The sequence below is a fragment of the Thrips palmi genome, unplaced genomic scaffold, assembly GCF_012932325.1.
Source record: "Thrips palmi isolate BJ-2018 unplaced genomic scaffold, TpBJ-2018v1 HiC_scaffold_1, whole genome shotgun sequence".
Taxonomy (NCBI): domain Eukaryota; kingdom Metazoa; phylum Arthropoda; class Insecta; order Thysanoptera; family Thripidae; genus Thrips; species Thrips palmi.
In genome coordinates this window covers 6,806,450-6,825,670 of record NW_023144620.1, presented here as the reverse complement: position 1 = coordinate 6,825,670, position 19,221 = coordinate 6,806,450, and the positions used below count along the sequence as shown (strand labels likewise).

Here is a 19,221-nt window from a genome sequence, read left to right as displayed (position 1 = left end):
GCGAGCATCCCACTCCAGTCCGGCCGCAGAGTCAGGGCACCGAAGGGGCAGGGGCATGGCCAGCGATTTATGGCTTTGTGAAAACAAAACGAAATAACACGAATCTTGCCATACTTCTAGCGGTGGCTGTTATGTGGCTCCGCAGGGCTGGCCAGGTAAGAAGAAGAAGGTGAAGCAGGGGGCGTCTCCAAGTCACGCCGTCGTGTCGTCGAGGCGGGGGAGGGAGGGGGGCGACGAGCCATGCTCGGGCAGGACCCGGCAGAACGCCCTTCCCGCACGTCGGCAAGGAGGGCGTCGCGTTGTCCACGGCGGCTGGCGGTGTGCGGGTTGCCTGCCCGGAGGGGAGGGGGCACGCAACAGTATTTCCTGTCAGTTTACACCTCACCCGTGCCAGGTGAGTCACCTCACGGGCCGACGCGGTGCGGTGCGGCAGGGACGCCGAGACGGGCTAATGCCTCGGGATGCTGTCCACAATAAAAATTCACTCATATTATGGTTTTAGCGCCCACCTCGCCTCGCCCTGCCCCGCCCCTCAACAGCGTGTCATCCTCCCGGCCATCCCGGCCCAGCTTACCGGAGCGGAGCAGCGGGGGGAGGATTTCCGCCCCCGCGCAATCAAAAATTGGTCGGGGTGTTTGAACCCGTAAGCTGGTTCATTCATCAGCCTTTTGCTTTTCCCGGTTGAAAGTGTGGCGCCTGGAAATCTGAGATTAGAAATCGCGAATCGCGGCGCGGACGAGCGCTGCTCCGCCCCTCCCCCCTTTCACTCCTTCCACGGGCTCAAATTTCCCGCCAGCAAGTTCCGAGGAGCTGTTGACTGTTGACCGACCATTCATGCTCGCTATGCTCGCGAGGCGCTCCCGTCCCGCGTTTAGGTCTCCACGTGCTTCCGCGCTCCGCTTTGCTCCGCCTCAGCCACGAGGAGGGCTAGGCAACACAGGCAACACCAACTGGCTTGCCCGTGGTCTAGCCCGTAATGGTAATAGTAATGGAGGGTATGCAACCATGCAACCACCCCCCTACCCCCATCCCACCCACTGAGACTGTGCATACTGATCGTTAGGAGTTCATAACAAATCCATCTAAGGTGGCCCCACAATGACCGTGGGCGGACCCGGCTTCAGAGGGCACTTCTCTTTCGGAGAATGTATTTATTTCGACGAAAATTGTGACAACATGGTGAATTTGTAGCGAATTTATGGGATAGGGGCTAAACCAGACGTTACAGAGCCCTGATCCGACGGCTGAAGCCTGAAGCCCGTGTTCCGCGGCGATTGTGGGACCACCTTCAAGGTTTTTTTGAAAATTTTATTCTAGTAGGTACATGGTATAATAAATTTCTTTAACAATATGTAATATATAAACGATAAATATCTTTGAAAAAATATCACAGAACTTGGAAGCCTTGGCTTTGCATCTGCCTTTGAGCGACTTTGATGAGGACAATAAAGTGGCTTTGCAGCTGGGGATTCACATGGAAAACAATGGGAGGCCTTGCTGTGGTTGCTGCAGTGGTTTCAGCAGGTTGAACCGCACTCAACGACACACCACCATCATCAGACGAACAGCGTGATAAGTTAAGATTAGGATTTGTGTCCTCAACTTCGGGAGCAGACTGGTGTTCGATTGTCTGCATGCTAAGTGGTATGGTTGTTGAAAGTGGAACAGGACTGGCAGGGCGCACATCTTCCGATGTTTCGAGGGCTGGTGGACCGGTATTCACCACATAACGACAGCCATTGACAAAGTCCCACATTCTCTGGTCAACCTAAAAAATCAATAAAGAAAATAGACCATTAATGATGGGTTTTTTGGCCAGGCAAGTGACGAAAACAAATACAAAATTATTCAAAAAACAACTTGCCACAGGCGGAGCTCCTTTGAAGCTAATGGTGAGCATGGTAGGATCTGCATCACTTTCGGGGAGAATAATTTCACTGAGAGACAAATTGGACTCAATAGTGTCACCATCAGCTGATAGCACCATTAGGCTCTGCGGTGTCAGCATCAGTGTGACAGCCTTGAAGCGAGATGGACTAGATTCCAAGGTAGCCTCCAGTACAAGGAGACAATGTGGAGCATTTGGATGTTGGACTTTGCTGCTGTATTTGATCAAGGCACTTCTTTGGAGTTTAGTTCTCTCAGATTTTAATTGATTCTTTGGCTAAAAATATGAATTTTTTTTTTAGAATTTTTGTTAAGGTAGGGAATGACAAACCTGTTTAATGGCAAGCATAAGCCTGTTACCTTGGGCAAATTACTCCATCCAGCGCCCTGAAGGAGTCCCTGTCCAGTCATGGCTACCAGATCAGCAGCCCCACTCAGGGGTTTTGTGAAGACTCCAACCAGTCCTCGCCCGACACTAGTCACAAGCCCCTTTGGAGAAGCCTCGCCAGACAGCATTGACTGAAGTGGATGGTGAGCCAACCCTCCAACAGCACCTGGAAAATTCAAATAAAATATTCAGTCTATTCTTTCAAAAAAGACATTTTCTGGCAAATGAAATTTTTTGTATAAAATAAAGTTCCTTACCAAGCAAACTTATTCCTAGGCCTGTGAGTCCCTGCAAAAGTCCTTCTGCGACACCTTGAGGGCGCATCCGACGTAGTTCCTCTGTACGTTCTAAATGTTCAGCATCAAGAGTTAAACGGTCCAAGTTCCGAGCTACACTGGATGCCATTTTTGTGACTGAAGTTAGAGTTCCTGAACAAAGTAAGGAATTATAACAAGTGGACAGTTAGCTTTAAGCATGCTACATGCAATAATTCATTGAATCAGCACTTACCAGCGGTAAAGTGTTTCATGAGAGAAGCTGAGCCATGTGTGACTCCGACAAGGAAACCCCATGGACCTTCTAGAATTCCATGATAGGGCAGGCTGACAAAATCACGTAAGCCTGTACCTAAAGTACGAGCAAATCCACCTGGACTTCCTATGAGCTCCAATGAGCTAACCACCCAACCTGAACAGTAAACAATCAAGTGCTATATTTAACCACAACTCACACGCATGAGAATAAGTCAAGGGCAAACAGCTAATGGTACCTGCACCAAATATAGCGCCTGAAAGATAATGCATGGAAAGTGTGTGTCCCAAATTGTAAGATGTAGTAAAGACGGATCGCCGGCAGAACTGCGTGAACTGCAAGGGAGACCTGTCTAAAGCTATATATAGGCGCATACTTGAATGCACACTCAGCAGCAGCCAAATTGGGTCTAATGTTAGGGTTGTCAAACGTAATGGGCGTTTCAGGACCTGCACACATACAAATTATTAGATATTATCACAGTTTATTTTCTTAATATTCAATATTGACATGGTGAGAAAAACTCACTTGTAACTCCAAAGAAACAGGTAAGGGAGCAGGGATCCATGGTGCAGTTAACGAATTACTTTTCACTGACTCTGAATCAGCACTTTGTGCCCACATTGTTAGAAGGGGACTCAATAGAGCAAATACATGCTTTTTTAGGTCCATTACATACTTATCCTCAATATATGCAGTAATAGGTCCAATAGAGACATGAACAGTTTTAGGTACTAAAAACAGACATTACGACGAATTAGAATAACATTGACATTTAAAAGATCTCAGCAGCCTCATAAAAAACTTACTAGTCCCATTCAAACTTGACTCCAGTGTAATGTTAATAGCAAGAAGAGCTTGAGGAGAATACTTATTAACCAGTGCAGAGGCTGGTGTGCTCAGGCTTACGGGCGCAGAAGGTATCTTTTTAATATTATCTTTGTCTTGCTGACCCATCAATACAACCGGAAAATCAAAACCACCCCGTTCAAATAGCTGGTTGTCAAGTTGAAAATCTCCTAAGGTCACTTGCAGGGATAGTTCTGGTGGCTGTAAAATAATTTATAAACTGTTTTGGTAAAGTGTTTTTAAGTTCAAGTAAAAATATTGGACCTATTAACAATGTTACTTACAGAAGATTGGGAAGAACTTGGCAAGATAGGAGATGTAGTGACAGCAATTTGGTCAAGGGTCAACGCAGAGACCTCAATCTCATCAGACATTGAAACAGGAGCAGAAAGTGTCAAGGTAAAAGACTGTATGAAGACAGCCAGTTTAACAGAAGATTGCTTGTTATCTGGTGGAATTCAGGACATAAATTTATGCAGGGTAAAACAGTACAGGGGACAGAATACCAGTTGTAGAACTTACATGCAATATTGTGGCTGGAGACGATCTCCTCTTCTATGGGCCGAGGCATTTCAGAATCACTTGTGGCACAAGAACCTTGGTAGAATGAATAACAAATTTTAAGAGATATACATGAGTTGCTAATTGTGTGAAGTCATAAATATCAATTACCTTCATCTGGTGCAGCAAGTGGTTCAGGAAATTCTGGCACTGCTGAAAGGCGAGAGCGAATATCTCGAGCACAAATCTCTACTCGACTGACAGCTTCAATAGAAACATGAGTTGAATAACCCTCTGTCCAAGAATGCACCTAAAAAAAATATTGATTTTAAGGTAATTTTTGAAAACAAGTATTCATAAATAAAAAAACAACTTGACAATTTATGAAGAGTCATGAAAGAACTAACTTTGACATCTCCTCGACCAGGAATACTGATGAATTGCTCTTGCTTCCCACTCAATTGGACAGTTGGTGACCACAAAATAGCAGATCCTTAAGGAGTACCAGAAGTCATTATGGTAAAATATTGTGAAAAATAAGATGAAAAAGGAAATTAGTAAACATAAATAAATTTACCTTGATTTGAGGTGCCAATATCCACAGCCAAAGCTATATAATAGTTTGGGGGAGCTGTGACAATTTGTGGAAAAATATCGTCTGCAGATGGTGTATTATACCCAACACTACAATGGGGATCCACAGAACAGTGCCAGTCCCAAGGTGAAGTGTCTGAAACTATTTTAAAATCTACAGGAAAAAAAGTCAGTTAGCATTGCTGGGAACAATAATAGGACAAAAATCTAAACAGAGATGAACATACATACCTGTGTTATTTGCTTTTCCTTGAGGTATAGCTTCAGCGCAAAGAATACCAAAATCACAGTCATTGTGAAGGATAATCTGAGGGTAAGGCTCATGGTCAATATTCACGAAAGTCTGCCCATTAGTTTCAACAACAGACATAACAAAGGATTTGTAAGTTTGTTTGGAAATTCCTTCATTCTCCTTTACTAGATATGGAACAATAAATCTTCTTCTTAGAGGAAAGTTAGATATGCGCAGGGGGCAGCCAAGTTCTTTACTTTCTTCAACGCTCACAGAAATGAATGGCACAAGGTCAGCCTCACAGGACGTAACATGGAGCCATTTTTCAAGGGGGTAGCCTCTGGACAGAAAGCAGAAGGAAAAAGATAAATAATAATGGGTCTGGAACTTTGGCAATGTTTACATATCTAACAAGGATTGTACCTGTGCTTGTTATTTGGAAGAACAGTTATTGTAGAATTCTTAGTCTCCAGAGTGTCTTTAGTAGGCACAACCAGGCGCTTGTTTAAATCAGTATGACGTACAGCAATGCCTGTTACTTGTATTGGGATGGAAGTAGAATTACTGACAACAAAACTTGAGCAAATGTTGACAACTCGAACTTCGGAGAGCACTTGAGACCTCAGGGTTAGTAAGCATATTGCCTGGGATAAAATATTGGAATAAATTAGATTGCAAAATTTAGACAAGAAACAGAATTATTCATATTTGGTTCCGTTATTGGGCCTCACCGATAAATCACACTTGACAGAAATTTGCACATGACCATCAATAGGCACAAGGCCAGATATTCGAGGCATGTAAAAACTTTTGCCCCAGTCAGGCCTTGCTAGCTGAAGAGCATCTGAGAAGGACCATTCTGCAGAGTTGTTCAATTGAAGACCCAAGTTGAAAGTTCCCTACAAAAAATAAAAATAAACAAGATCCTCGGTGAAACAATGCAGTACATAAGACAAAATAGTAAATAATAATAAAATGTTCAAAACAAATCTTAACAAAATAATTTGATTAAATAGAGTATTTTCACCTCCAGCTTTGGTGGTGCAACTATTCCTTTAGATGGTAGAGATAAGACTCTGTCTCCTGATTGCTCAATGCATATGGTACACCCCAGTGTGTTCAAAAGCAATGCCCAGGGATGAAGCTCTAGGACCATGGTGCCAGAATATTGTGACAAGGGGCAATACATTGCCTGGGGAGATAAAAAGGTGGCATATGACATTTTTACAAAGCTAAGTAAGGTCAAAGCAGGTACATTAATTAAAATCAATTTACCTGTACATAAGAATTTTCAATCTCAGTTCCAATCCATTCAATGGATGAAAGCTCATCATCTGGCAAAGGCCAGGTTGTTTTTTTAACCTTAAGAGATGATTCTATTACAGTGTCAATATTAACTTGATCCAAACTCGGAAAAACCTTTTTAGGATCAATACAAGAGTAGCTAAACGGGAAAACTTTTAAATTGGCAGAGTTTCGTAGGTGCAGCTGGTGAGTATTTTCTTTGAGAGCTCCTGGTAAATGCAATAATGTAACTTCACCTTGTCCCTGCACTTCAACAGACACACGACTGTCTACATTCTGATCATTAGTAATGGCAACTGGCATTGCTGTTGGAAGAAGTGAACGCACAGCATACATCGGACTCAGCAAGACCTGAAGTTGAAACAAGGTAAGAGCACTTTGAGTGTTGTTCTCTGAATCCTACATTACATTCAATAACGGGGCAGAAGCAACATACCAGAATTCTTTTACAGCCCTGGATATTTTCTCGAATGACCCTACACCAAACACAGACAAATTGGTGCTTGTCTTGGAGAGGAACTGTTAATCAGGAGAAATAGTGGGTTTACAGTGAGTAAGGGATACCATAAATGCCGTCATAACACAATAATGTATACCTTTCACTAGCCAAGGCTGATTGCTCTTGGGGTTCTCTTTCAAAGGAATGTCCCCTGTCCACAAATTGGCTTCAATCTGGCCTTTGAGGCGCAACCTTAAGGCAAGTTGGGGATCATTTGCATGCCGGTCTAAAAGCAATGAAGGGGCCAGACAGTCAGGTTGTAGAGGGACCAAGCAGTTACATGCTTCCAATGACCAATCAGCAGCTGGTCGCATTATTCTAAGATCTAGCATCAGACCAACTTGATTCAAGATTTGCAATTGACCAGTGAATGTCACCTGTAAAAAAAAACTAAAATGGAACAAGGGCGAGAATAAGAGATAGATATAAAATTGTCACGACTCAACTGACCCGCTTTTGAGTAGCAGACAAGGCAGTGACATTCACAAAGAGGAATATTTCCTTGCTGGAATCCGGGTATAATTTGCACAATTGCATGCCCAGTGAGTCAATGGAGAAAGGTGAACTCCACACTTCTTTGCCCAGCTTTAGTATGCTGTAAAAGGATTAAGTTCAATAAGACTATGCAACCCGCGATGCAACCTGATGTGAAATCAACCAAATAAATTACCTTGGATCCATGACTGAAAGATGCATGCTGGGCTTTTTAGATAATGATCGCCAGGAATACATGTGACACTGACGACTTGACAACAAAATTTGCTCATCGGTTTCTACTTGGCCTATGACTATAGGAAGGATAGTATCATTGCACAATATATGCTGAGACACAAAAACCTGTGGGGAAAATCATACTTTTAGATTAGACAACAATACTCAATTCAAGTAAGAACTGAGAAATATAAATGGGCAACAACTGACTTGAACTGGTTTTATATTTTCCTGCACAAGCTCTTGATGCCACAATTTTGTGGATGCTGCAATGGTATGTGTTACTGAAGATGTAACTCTAAGGGCTACGGGGCGACTCACAACAGATACATCTACAGATTTGTCTGGACTAAAAGACATTCTTAAGCAGGACAGAAAAGGCTCAACAACCTTCTGTTGAGTAAGAGTAGAGTAGTCAAGAATGTCAAGGTCAGAAAGACTGTTTAAGTCAGCAGTTACACGTCCTGAAATTGATTATTAACAGTAAGTTAATGACCATTGCTTATAAGAACTTTCTAAGAGTCAGCATTTTAGCTATAACTTGGTTTCACAAGCTTTGATTTATTACCTTCTGGCCAAGCAGAGTAAAATAATGCAAAGTGGTTGAGGGACCACCAAAGAAAACTATGGTTTCTTGGAACTCTACCATCAATTAAATAGTCTTCTAATCCAGGAGGCATAGGAAGCAGTTGTGAGTCTGACAATTGGTTTATGAGAGACACCTAGAAGCATAGAGAAACAAAAACCAAGTTTGAAACATAAAAAGGAAATATTTTAACATTTAAAGATTTAAAAATTACCTGGAAGACAGTCATATTAAAACTTGCTTGCAAGTTTGGTGCTAATGACGCACTGAAGAATGAATCAATTCTCATGCAGGCAGCTAGAGCTCGAGGAGATACCACAGGCACATCTGCAATGAAAATAATCACAATTGATGCTACTCCTGTAGAAAGAAAAGTATCTCACCAGACCCTGAGCTGAATTACCTGTGGTCAATGACTCACTGCTATCAGAATCTGACATAGTGAGACCATGCCCATGCATGTCTTGAGTTCCTGCCAGCAAAACACGCCACACTGCTGACACAGCAGAGACAGATGATGAAGGCAAATCCACCTTGCTCTCATTTGTTTCAGAAAGCAGGAAAGTAGCATAGTGTTGATAAGAGCCTCTGCACTCAGACCAGTATTGCAAGGAGCAAACCACAACAGGAGCATCCTCTTTACCTACTTCAGCATCTGGCGCACTCTAAATTAAAAAAAAAAAAAAAAAAGATGAGGAAAACAGGTAAACAAACATTAAAATTGAAACCAGTGCAATAGAGTTTTCAACCAACCTTGAAAGGAACTGGAAATATGTGGACATTGGTCAAAGACCTGGGCTGAGGATATCGCCAGGCAATTGCTGGAGGGGAGCTTTCCCAGAACACACATTGGTATGGCAGTGGTATCTGGTCCCTTTCTAAAGTATTTGTTGCATCCATAAATTGAAATGCACCAGCTCGAAGATCATCAGTGTAGTGTTGTTCAGTGTCGACAAAATCTGGAAACGAGAAATGAAAAGAAACTTGAGTTGCGAGGAACAATAATCTCAGGCTTCTGGTGCTAGTTACAAGGACAGACCTGTTTCACTTGAATGAACCTCTGAGGTTGGTGTGCTTGGAGATATGTGTTGCAATGCAACATCCATCTGATTGACTTCAGCTGAGACACTTATAAATGGTTTATATGCTTCATACAGGTTACTGAGGCACTGTACATTATCGGGGCTTATCGACACAGCAACAAAATCAGACTGAAATGTCAGCTAAAGAAGAAAAATTTGTATAGTATGAGAAGAAAAAAGCAAAAGAATAAATTCCTTACAATAGATATTAAAATTTACTGAAATCTATCTTACTTGAGTGTGAGGAAGAGAATTGTGTAGGCTTCTTGGCAGCCAAGTAGGCCACAACAATTCTAGCCTCAAATTCATATTGCAAGGCTCAAGTAAAAGATGACGAGCAAGACGATGGCTTGATACCAAACTAACTCCTTTACAAGAGAGATGACAAGCAATGCGTTCCACAGCAGAAACATTGCATCCCCACCGTGTTCGGCTTTGACACATCAAATCACCATCCAGAGAAACAACACTCATCTCCAAAACAGAATAAACTGCGCACAAAAGAATAAAATTTAAAATTAATGCTCCTTTAAATTAGATAACTAAATTAATCAGAACATCACACTTACTGTGATCTTTATTTTCCGCCTGGAGGGCAACAACTATTTGGACTGATTTGAAACTAACAACACCAATGCCAGAGAGGCTGTCAAGCAGTTGATCCAAACTGAAACACAAGTTTACAAAAGACCAAGTCTTGAGATACACCAGAACTGTAGAAGTGTTACTAAGAAGTGAAATGTCAAAAATACCTTTTCTCAGATTGATTGGTTTCAAACAAAGAATTGTTAATGGTATTTGAATGAGAAAGGCAGGTTGAAATAACATTCATAATGTGTTGAATAAACTCAAGATTATCAGTACTGATGACACATTTTGCGGGCCTTGCGAGCTCCACAGATACCTAAAAAAAAAACAAAGAGAATTAAATAAAAGTATCATAGAACATTGAGATATTCAAAATTCAGAATATACATACCTCAGCTGGTTTGGAAGGAGTCAAAGTCCAATGTGCTGTAAACAGCGCTGGAGGTACACCAGTTTGTGGGTCCTGATCACCCTTGCGACTTTCAAATAAAATTATTGGAAAATCAGTTTCATTGAAAGCTGGTTGGAAATCTGCAATGAAGTGTGGCACTCCCAATTGCACAAGAGCATTATACATAGAAAGCTAAAAAAGAAATAATATTAAGACAGGTTGTTTTTTGGGAGGGGAGGGGGGTGAATTACATTATAAATACCACAAGAACTCCAGAATGGAAGAAAAAGAAATTTACCTGGATAGAACAGCTGCGACTAAACAGAGAGTAAAACATGTGAGGTTGTGTCACCAAAATGCGAAACAGTGGCTTGTGCATGGTAACAGTTTTTGTACATTCAGTCTGAAAATTTAAAAAAGATAATGGAAGAATAAAAAATAATGTATAAAATTAGAGAAGAACATTTGTGACAAAAAGTTGGCTGTTACCTCTGAACTTGAATGGGAATCCTCATGGATCATCAGTGAAATTCTTCCCGCAGTAATAAGAAGATCAAAGGGAGAGTCCAAATTTTTGTCTCTGCTGGGGTGTGGATCAGAAGATTTTTCTCTTTGAAGACTGGACCTGCAAAAATTGGTTCATGTCACAAATTTCAAGGCTGATTCCAATCATGGTCAAACGTAAATAAAATTAAAATGGAGAGAATATTACCTTGAACAAGCTAAGAGATCAACAGGTTGCTCATTTGCCGGCTTTGTTTGCATAGTGTAGTCTCGTTCTTGTTTGAGGGTCCATGCTTGCGACGGGGCCGAGTGCACAGAGGGACCATGGACACTTTCAATGTATCGTGGCGACCGTGACACGCGGCGGCTTCCTGTAAATAAAATAGCAGTGAAATCAGTCATTTGATTCCACATGAGCAGCAACAACAGATCAAAATAATTTTGTGGCATACCTCGCACTCTTGAACTATGGAGCGTCTCAATACTTGATATATCAGCAGTATCAATGCCACTATCAAAGTGTACTTGCTCTATAGCTGGTGGATCAGGCATTGACAGTAGACTGTTGTAATACTGTTTCTCAGCCAGTTCAACCACAAATGATGGTTTGATAGGCTTGGACCCATCAGGCTTGGACAGGAAATTGAGCAGCACACCCTGCAGCTCAGAGAGCAGGTTCACCATCAGGCACATCTGATTTGTAGTCAGTTTTATGTCAATGTCAGATATGGCATTTATCTGCAAAAATGAAAATGCACAAGAAATAAATTTGAAAATTGACTCATTTACCCAACTTAGAGAGACTCTGAACCCTTCTAAACCAACCCGCTAAAGTAAAGTTACCTCTAATGCATGGCCGCACACTAATACTTTTCCACAGTAAACAATAGCAGGAGCACCAATCATGCAGATTTTTAATGGTGCTAAAACTGTCATCAGCTGTGGCTTTGGACTGCCTACAATCTCTGAAGCATTATTTTGAGTATTTGAACCTAGACTGTTCCATACAAGGGCAGGATTTTCACTCATTGTGCGTAAACTTGATGCCGGTGTATTTGTTGGCATTTTGCGGCAGCTTTCAATGTTGTGCCATTGCCCTGTTAAAATAAAAGTAAAATCTCAAGTTGGTGTAAACTGTGCTTCAAATCCAAAATTGACATACCTGTGCTCATAGCAAGTCCTGTGACATTCAGCTCATACTGCCGGTCTTCTACTTCTGAGCCAGGTATTGTTAATATCCGTGCTTGCTCTGCCATGTGAAATACATCTGGACGTATGGGCGTTCTCCAGAGTGGATTCTCAGCATGAGGAGAGAGTGTTAATGAGTCCATCTGCAAAAAGAAAGAGAGAATGCAGGTAATGCAGGGTAAGTAATTAATAGAATATTACATCCATTGATGAGAAAAATTTATTACCTGGACAATGAAAGTGTCATGAAAACCAAACTTGTTATTGACTGGCATTAAAACACGAACTGCTTGTAAATCCAGATATAGAAGTGGGAGTGACGCACTCGACACAGTAGGTAACCCAGGAACAGGTGCTGTAGAAGGTTTTACATTTTGGCTGGGGCCACAGTTGTACTCATCCAAGAGGACAGTGAAAGGCTGGAGTATAGTACTCAGCTCTGCCAATGTTTCCACACACAGTAAAAAATCTAGGGGTTGGAGTTTCACTAATATTTCAGTGATGAAACAGGCAGCTGGGGATCAGTATGGCCAGGAACTTTCATATCCGAATAGCGCTTGGATGAAGAGCCACTTCCCAAAGGAGCACCCCAGCGGCTATGCACATTTCGGCATTTAGCACGAGTTAATGTTGCTGTAAGGAGACCACAACCATCATCGGTTTGCACTTGTCCACTGGAAGGTGGTGCAATTTCCTCATAGGCACACATGACACGCCCCTGGTAAGGAGAGAGCTGCCACGCCTTGTCACTCTCATATCTACACCAATAAAAAAAGCACAATAAATAAACAGAAAATTTCAAAAAGTCGATTTAAATGCAGTAGTTGAATGTTAATGCACCTAATGAAATGATGAACATTGGCACTAGCAACTTTCAGTTTAAGTTTAGAATAAACCTGTTGGAAATCTAGTGCAGTCATTAAGTCTTCAACCTCAACTGTAAGTTTTGTGCGCTTCATGCCATGTGTCGCACTTTCACACTGCTGATACAAATTTATCGACATCCGAGCTAATGTCCATTGCATCCAAACACTCAGCTTGACTGTTTCGTCAGGAATTTGGATAGGCTCTAGAATAATAAGATGCATACGTAACTTCTCACAGCAAGTGAACTTAATTTACATAACTAACTAAAAACCTAAAAACTTACCACACAGAGAGGTCTTCATAACATTTCTTGGTTCACTAATACTTGCAGACTCACTGATTGTTGTTGGGCTGGGAGGAGCAGGTGGTAAAGAGGTTGCTCTAACTGAGCTAGAAGGACAGTGCTGGCTTAATATTAACCGGCTCACAACCATTATATTTAGCAGCACATTGCTCAAAATCTTTGCCTGCAGAAAATATATGACATAATCATGGGAAGAGAAAAAAAAAATCATGAAAATAAAATTTAAAAAAACTAAGTACCTGTGCTTGGTTAACACTGACATGAAGGGCACCTGTGTCATTATGAATACACAAGCCAAGGGATGTGATGCAGTCTTTGCTGCTGCTGGCAAAACGAGTGGACAATCCAACTGTACATTTGGTCGTCACAGGCTTCAGAAGGTACTTATGCTCTCCATTACATAGAGTCCAAACAGACAGTTCAGAAAGACTAACATTCCAAGGAAAATTCGAACCCCCTGTAAAAAGCAGCCATAGTTGTTACTTATAAATTAATTGATTTGAAGACTTTAGATATTTGCGCTAGTACTGACCCTCAACCCATGTAGAGGAGGGAAGATGAATGGGCAGCTTGATGGGAGTGGGGAACAGTGGCTGGGAATGTCGGTGAGGCGGAGTGGCACTGCTGATTTGAACAACAGGGAGGCGAATACAAACTCTATCGACAGGAGCAGCTATTTCTTGCACTGAAATATCCGGTTTTGCCAGTGACAGAGTTGGTAAATGTATTTGCCAATGGGATACATCAATGCTGACGACAAGCCCTTGCCAAATAGGAAACCACTGCACAAGCCACTTGGAAAATTCCCAAGGCTTGAAAGTGAGAAGGAGGACAGGTTAGTAAAAGAATAACACTTTTTTGGATGGTAGCCTTATGAAAGTAGAGTAGAGGAAATACAAAGAAGTATTGTTGATCACTTACATCTGATGTTGGGTGTGCCTTGGAGTTGGGTGTGATTTGATCAATGCTTAAACCCGAATGTTGAGTCTTTAAAGGTGGAGGAAGAGTTTCCTTATCTCTGTCACTGCTATGAACTGACAGAGGAGTCTGAGAACGTCGAGTCCTGTCGTGACTTCCACTGACATCAGAAATTTTACGGTGTCCACTGCGACCACTTGATAAGGATGACAAGTTAAGGATAAATTTGTGTTTGAAGAAATAGCCAAAAGTTATTGAGAACTCACCTTTGAGTATTGAGGTCTGAGGCTGCAAAAGCTGTCCTGGAGGCAGCATAGTTTGTACCTAAGCTAATAGTGTTGGGGTTGACTAACAGCCAGGCATACAGCAATGGATCAATGTTGAAAAATGCCTCTTGAATGCTGATAAACAGCAATGGAGCATGTGACTGCTGAGCAAGTTGTTGTGGCCACTGAACGCAAGCTGTAAAATTTTGACATGTGAAACAGGATTAAAGTAAGACAAGAATCATTGCCAAACTGATAGCCTGCACTGTTACCTTTTATGAATGGTACAGAAGAGGTCTCTTGGTCCCCTTTCTCATCAGTTGGACTCGAGAAAATAAGGGTTTTTGGCTTAACTAACATGTCTGAGTTCACATTGGAAGAACCAATGAGAGCAGCAGTGACTCCTGCCAGAGTTAATGAGTCAAACCTAGTATACTTTGTAAGCCCATTCTGCCACGAAATATTGTTTAACATGACTTCGAGGATTCTCCCTAAAATTTAAGGCCAATAACACAAAACTCTTGGTTTAAAAATATTCATGTAAAATAAAACATATTTAATAATGACAATAATACCTTCCACAAAGGCATCACAAACAACCGCTGATGGTGCTTTATTCTCCACAAGAGATGTTAAAATTTGTATTACAAGCATCATTTGAGGTTTTGTAACAGTAATAGAGACAGTTCCTTTCTCTAAAAGTCGTAATTTTATAAAAAAAGGCATAAATTATTTTTATGGGAAAAAATTGTTAATGACACATGTTGGCCAATCTCTGCGCATTTACTTACCAGCCTCTAAAGAACGTTCTTCATAAAGTATATCATTACCTTCCCAGAGATGTGGAAGGAAAAGCTGTTTCTGTTTGTACAGCATGTTATCAACAGAGAAAACTTGACATTGAGACTGGGGTGAAGAGGATAGCTTGCCAGTCAAACCCAGAACCTGAAATAAAATTGCAGATGCAAAAGGCAATCAAGTAAATATTATTATTATTATTTTTTTAATGAGTTATTGAATCTGTTTAAAAGGGTGACTTACACGACCTATGGCGTGTGAATGGCAGGCATGGAACATATGCTGAGGCAGAGTTGGAAGAAGACATGCAGAGCGAACCAAACGGCGGGGGTACATTGGGGAGATGAAGCGGGCATCCACACATTGACATTCCACAGATAAATTTGATCCTTTAAAATGAGCTGGAAGGTCTAGATGAGTGACTGATATTTTCTGAAAGACATAAGGATGAACAATGTAAGTACAAAAAGAGTTGGTATAACAGTTCTGAATTGGTTGGTGGATAGAAGTCATGCTGATGAACACATACTCTCCTGCTGGGGCCTGGTACACCTGGATGATCAGCAAGAAAGAGCTCTACTTTTGGTTGAAAAACAGTGTACTGATAAGTTCTTAGAGGAATGTTCTCTTCCAAACTATCATACTCCTCGGTTGTTACAGCAGGGAGTAATTCTCGACGGTCCTCTGAAAATGATGGAAAGGGTTGAGAATTATTTCAATTTTGTTAACATTGAAGAACTGTCCAAAACGGGAATAGCTAAGTACCACTGAAAAATTATTTTCAATGCCACCAACCTGGAGGTGATGTGCTGTATGGTTGATAGTCATACAAAGCTGCTGCCAGCTTTACTTTGTCACTTCGATGTAACAATCCTGAATTTACTCGCAAGACAAATGGTCCCATTACTGTTCGACACAAGGCATGCTCCGGAAGATCACTAGCATAATCATAAAAATTCGAAATATTTTTAAAAGATACAAAGTTGAGAAAATATACAGAGGTTATCAAGGGCATGTTGTTCACCTGTATTCTAAATCCCCATTCAATTCTGAAAGCTTCTCAAGATCACATTTTTCAGTGAGTTCAACCATGTAAAGGTAATCAATAGCTAATGCAGGTGTTTTCTCAAGAAGGCTGGACTCTGTTAGGAGAAATTATGTCACAAAAATGAAAAGAGGAAAAACCAATTTTACAACAAAGTTTTAGATAGGGTTCAACACTTGCCAGAAAAGATATTTTGGTGAATGTCCCAAGAAAAATTATAATTACGCTTTTCTCCACAATTTTCAACAGCACTGGGCGAGAAAAGTGATTGAGATAAATAAGTCTCTTGGTATGAACCACTTTCAAAATATGGCATACACTTTTCAAGAGTAGTTTCATTCACCCCACAACTGCAAGGTCCCACAGGTTCAAGCTGAATGCTACTAATTCCAAGTTGGCAATTGGCCCAAACATGGTCATGGCTAGTGTAATCAAGCAAACAACCCTTAAGGGATAAAGTAAGAAATGGTTCCACCTTGTTTTTCCAAGCATTTCCATCATGAGAACTACTTTCTCCAACCTGACAACAACAACAAAATGATAGATTTAAAAGTATAATCAAAACAAAATCAATAAATAGGCAAAACAGAAACAAAAATTAGTCACCCTAAGATTGAAAGCAAGGTCATCAATATAAATTCCAGATTGAAATGTAAATCCTTTCTCTTCTGAGTCCTCCCCAGTCCAGTCTTCACTCCAACTGGGCAAAGCTGGTACCAAGTTCCAGGCCCACCCAGTCCAAGAATCTTGATCAAGGTTTTCACCAGAGCTCTCTAGAATAAAAAAGGCATTACAAAAGAAAACACTGAGTGAAATCAATTAAAAAGGAATTAGTTACCATCACCGTCCTCCGTTTCAACATGGCACTCTGTTTCAATGGATCGTTGTCCTACTTCTCTGTTTTGAAGTGCACGTGCTAGCAACATTAACCGCATCATCATAGGAACCTACAAATTTTAATTTTGGCTGTTAAGATTATGAATGTGAGTTTATATCTTGCAAAGAATATTTTACACAATTAAATTATTACCTGAAGTTCACTTATGTTGAATGTCATTTTGAAGCAGTGAATATCAAGTCTTGACACATTAGCTTGGTGAGCAGAAGCTGAATTATAGCAGCGTAACCATCGCATCATCAACGAACATCGGTACAACACTGGCTCCTGGAATAGAAAACAATCAATGACATTGAGTCACATGGTAAATGAGGTCTAGGTAGATTAAGGCTTACAAACCTGATAGGAATCAATTTTTCCAGAGGCATTTCTCTTGTCAAGGCATACAGTCACATCAGAAAGTTTAATGATCTTACGAAGCATTAAGTGAGATGATAAGAAATCTGGATAACAGTGCATCAAAGAGTATTTGTATGTTTTTCAGAACCCAAAAATGATTATGAAACAACTAACACAAGCAACAAACAAATTTACCACTGAATTCTGGTTCCCATTTATCATTAGCAGATTGAAAAATTAAATTTTTCACATTCATAGACATGACAATATCTTCCTCTACATATTTCACAATTAAATTGCAGCAGTTGATGGTGATATTGCTGACTATCTTGTTGATCATGGTTTGTACATAACCAGGAGGTGCTGGAGCATCTGATGTTCTGTGTAGGAAAATTGAATTATGAGACAAGACAGAAAATTAGATAAAGCAATCAAAAAGACAAGAATCATACTTGTTAAGGCGTCTACGTCTTTCTTTGGTTCCATTTCCATTTCCTCCTCCATCTTGGGCAGAGGAATCCTCCCCACGCAGCTTCAAAATACATTCTGGAAATAGATGAAGAAATTTAGTTACAGAACAGAATAGGGTAAGAGCTAGATCCACTGTACAGTTCAATCAAGTCACTACCTATAGTGTTGATTGTAATACATATTGGTTCTGAATATAGCTTAGTCCAGGGGACATGAATAATAAGTTCATGTATGTGCCCACTGACAAATGTAAATGGAAGTTGCAATTCCTCTTCCAGAACTTCGAGCCTTAGGTCTAAATTGTGAAGAGAAACTTCTCCACCCCATAGCGATAACTGAAAAAGGTCCAATACAAACATAAAAAATGAACATTTATCAATAACATACAAAACATGCCAATGTTGCACTGACCTGAGAATCTTCAGGTTTGAAATTTTTAATGTATTTATCAACATAGCTTAGAAGAATAGGAGTGATGTAGGACTCAAGTTTGAACATTCTTCAACGTGAGTATAAAAACAATACTCTGAATGAGTTTGGGGATTAGGTATTTTCTGGTAAGACTATTTCTTTGATTAAAACCATATTGATGAAGCAAGCATGAAACTAAGACGTCATGCACGGGCTGTCAAGTGACATGTCATATGTTTACACATAAGAGGACAGGTTATGTTTACAAGTGCTCATTTCGACATTCGAGCCACAAGGAAACCTTTGGTAAGCATTGACAACGCCACCCGCACTTTGACACATTCATAACAAGATAGTACCCAGAGCCAGGAATTTATTAATTCCTCAATTAAAAACAAATAACATAAAGGTTATAAACTTGCAGACGAGGCGACAGGCCGGGCTACTGCCAATAACGTGTCCTGTGCACTGTGCATAATCGGCTCCCCCTCCCCCTCCTTTTTTTCCGGGGAAGTGCCAAGAGAAGGCAGAGTGTCAATGAAGTGACACGGGCCTGACCTTGTGCTGATTCAAAGTGTCGAACTTTCCAAATGTTCAATGAGAGCGAGGCTGCGATGTTTTCGAAGTCTGCGAGGGCTGGCGGGCTGGCCCAGGCTGCCGCACGTGCTGCACGCAGTCGTGATGCCTCCCCTCCGAGGCCGCGGTGCCGTTGGCGGTGCCGCGGCCGCACGAAGAGACTGTCAGGCCGAAGCCGAAATGATTCAGTTAGCCCGCAGGGCGTAATTAAAACGCAGGGCGCATCGTGCGGCGTCCTCATTGTCCTCGTCGTCCTCATTGTTTCGGGGGCAACTTAACTTCTGCAATAAAACTTGGGGCGGTGCCGCATGGCCGCCGCACCACCGCATGCAGGTTGCACGCCGTCAAGTCCGCCCCGCCCGGCCCCGCCCGGCCCCGCCTCGAACCGCGGGGCTGCGTCTCGCGTCTCGCGATGGGCACATCGATTGCAGGTCCGCGTCGGTTTTGGGGAAAGGACCCAAGGACCCCCGGCGCGGCGGCCTCGCCCGGCCG

The 19,221-nt window shown here is 41.5% G+C and overlaps 2 protein-coding genes across 2 annotated transcripts in view; both read right to left on the bottom strand.

Moving 5' to 3' along the window:
- LOC117639849 (interference hedgehog-like) overlaps nucleotides 1-19,221 on the bottom strand; it is a 42,842-nt gene that overhangs the window by 17,769 nt on the left and 5,852 nt on the right. The gene's annotated exons all lie outside the window — the stretch shown is intronic.
- LOC117639807 (vacuolar protein sorting-associated protein 13B) lies at nucleotides 1,140-18,645 on the bottom strand. The gene is given in 62 exon segments (XM_034375743.1): nucleotides 1,140-1,768; nucleotides 1,865-2,164; nucleotides 2,248-2,441; nucleotides 2,533-2,703; nucleotides 2,786-2,962; nucleotides 3,045-3,255; nucleotides 3,335-3,540; nucleotides 3,616-3,856; nucleotides 3,940-4,103; nucleotides 4,178-4,252; nucleotides 4,328-4,466; nucleotides 4,564-4,649; nucleotides 4,734-4,904; nucleotides 4,982-5,322; nucleotides 5,406-5,626; nucleotides 5,714-5,881; nucleotides 6,010-6,174; nucleotides 6,258-6,638; nucleotides 6,724-6,806; nucleotides 6,884-7,163; nucleotides 7,237-7,381; nucleotides 7,457-7,623; nucleotides 7,708-7,961; nucleotides 8,066-8,219; nucleotides 8,298-8,410; nucleotides 8,487-8,748; nucleotides 8,837-9,042; nucleotides 9,123-9,306; nucleotides 9,400-9,656; nucleotides 9,735-9,832; nucleotides 9,918-10,069; nucleotides 10,145-10,336; nucleotides 10,443-10,547; nucleotides 10,634-10,769; nucleotides 10,857-11,019; nucleotides 11,101-11,386; nucleotides 11,492-11,745; nucleotides 11,811-11,979; nucleotides 12,064-12,356; nucleotides 12,359-12,594; nucleotides 12,677-12,905; nucleotides 12,987-13,170; nucleotides 13,247-13,464; nucleotides 13,540-13,819; nucleotides 13,929-14,121; nucleotides 14,192-14,387; nucleotides 14,464-14,682; nucleotides 14,767-14,886; nucleotides 14,983-15,136; nucleotides 15,233-15,421; nucleotides 15,519-15,673; nucleotides 15,785-15,927; nucleotides 16,014-16,131; nucleotides 16,215-16,554; nucleotides 16,641-16,807; nucleotides 16,873-16,981; nucleotides 17,065-17,199; nucleotides 17,272-17,375; nucleotides 17,467-17,651; nucleotides 17,724-17,817; nucleotides 17,900-18,077; nucleotides 18,154-18,645. Coding segments are annotated over 62 exon segments (11,778 nt in total). The 5' UTR covers nucleotides 18,241-18,645; the 3' UTR covers nucleotides 1,140-1,387.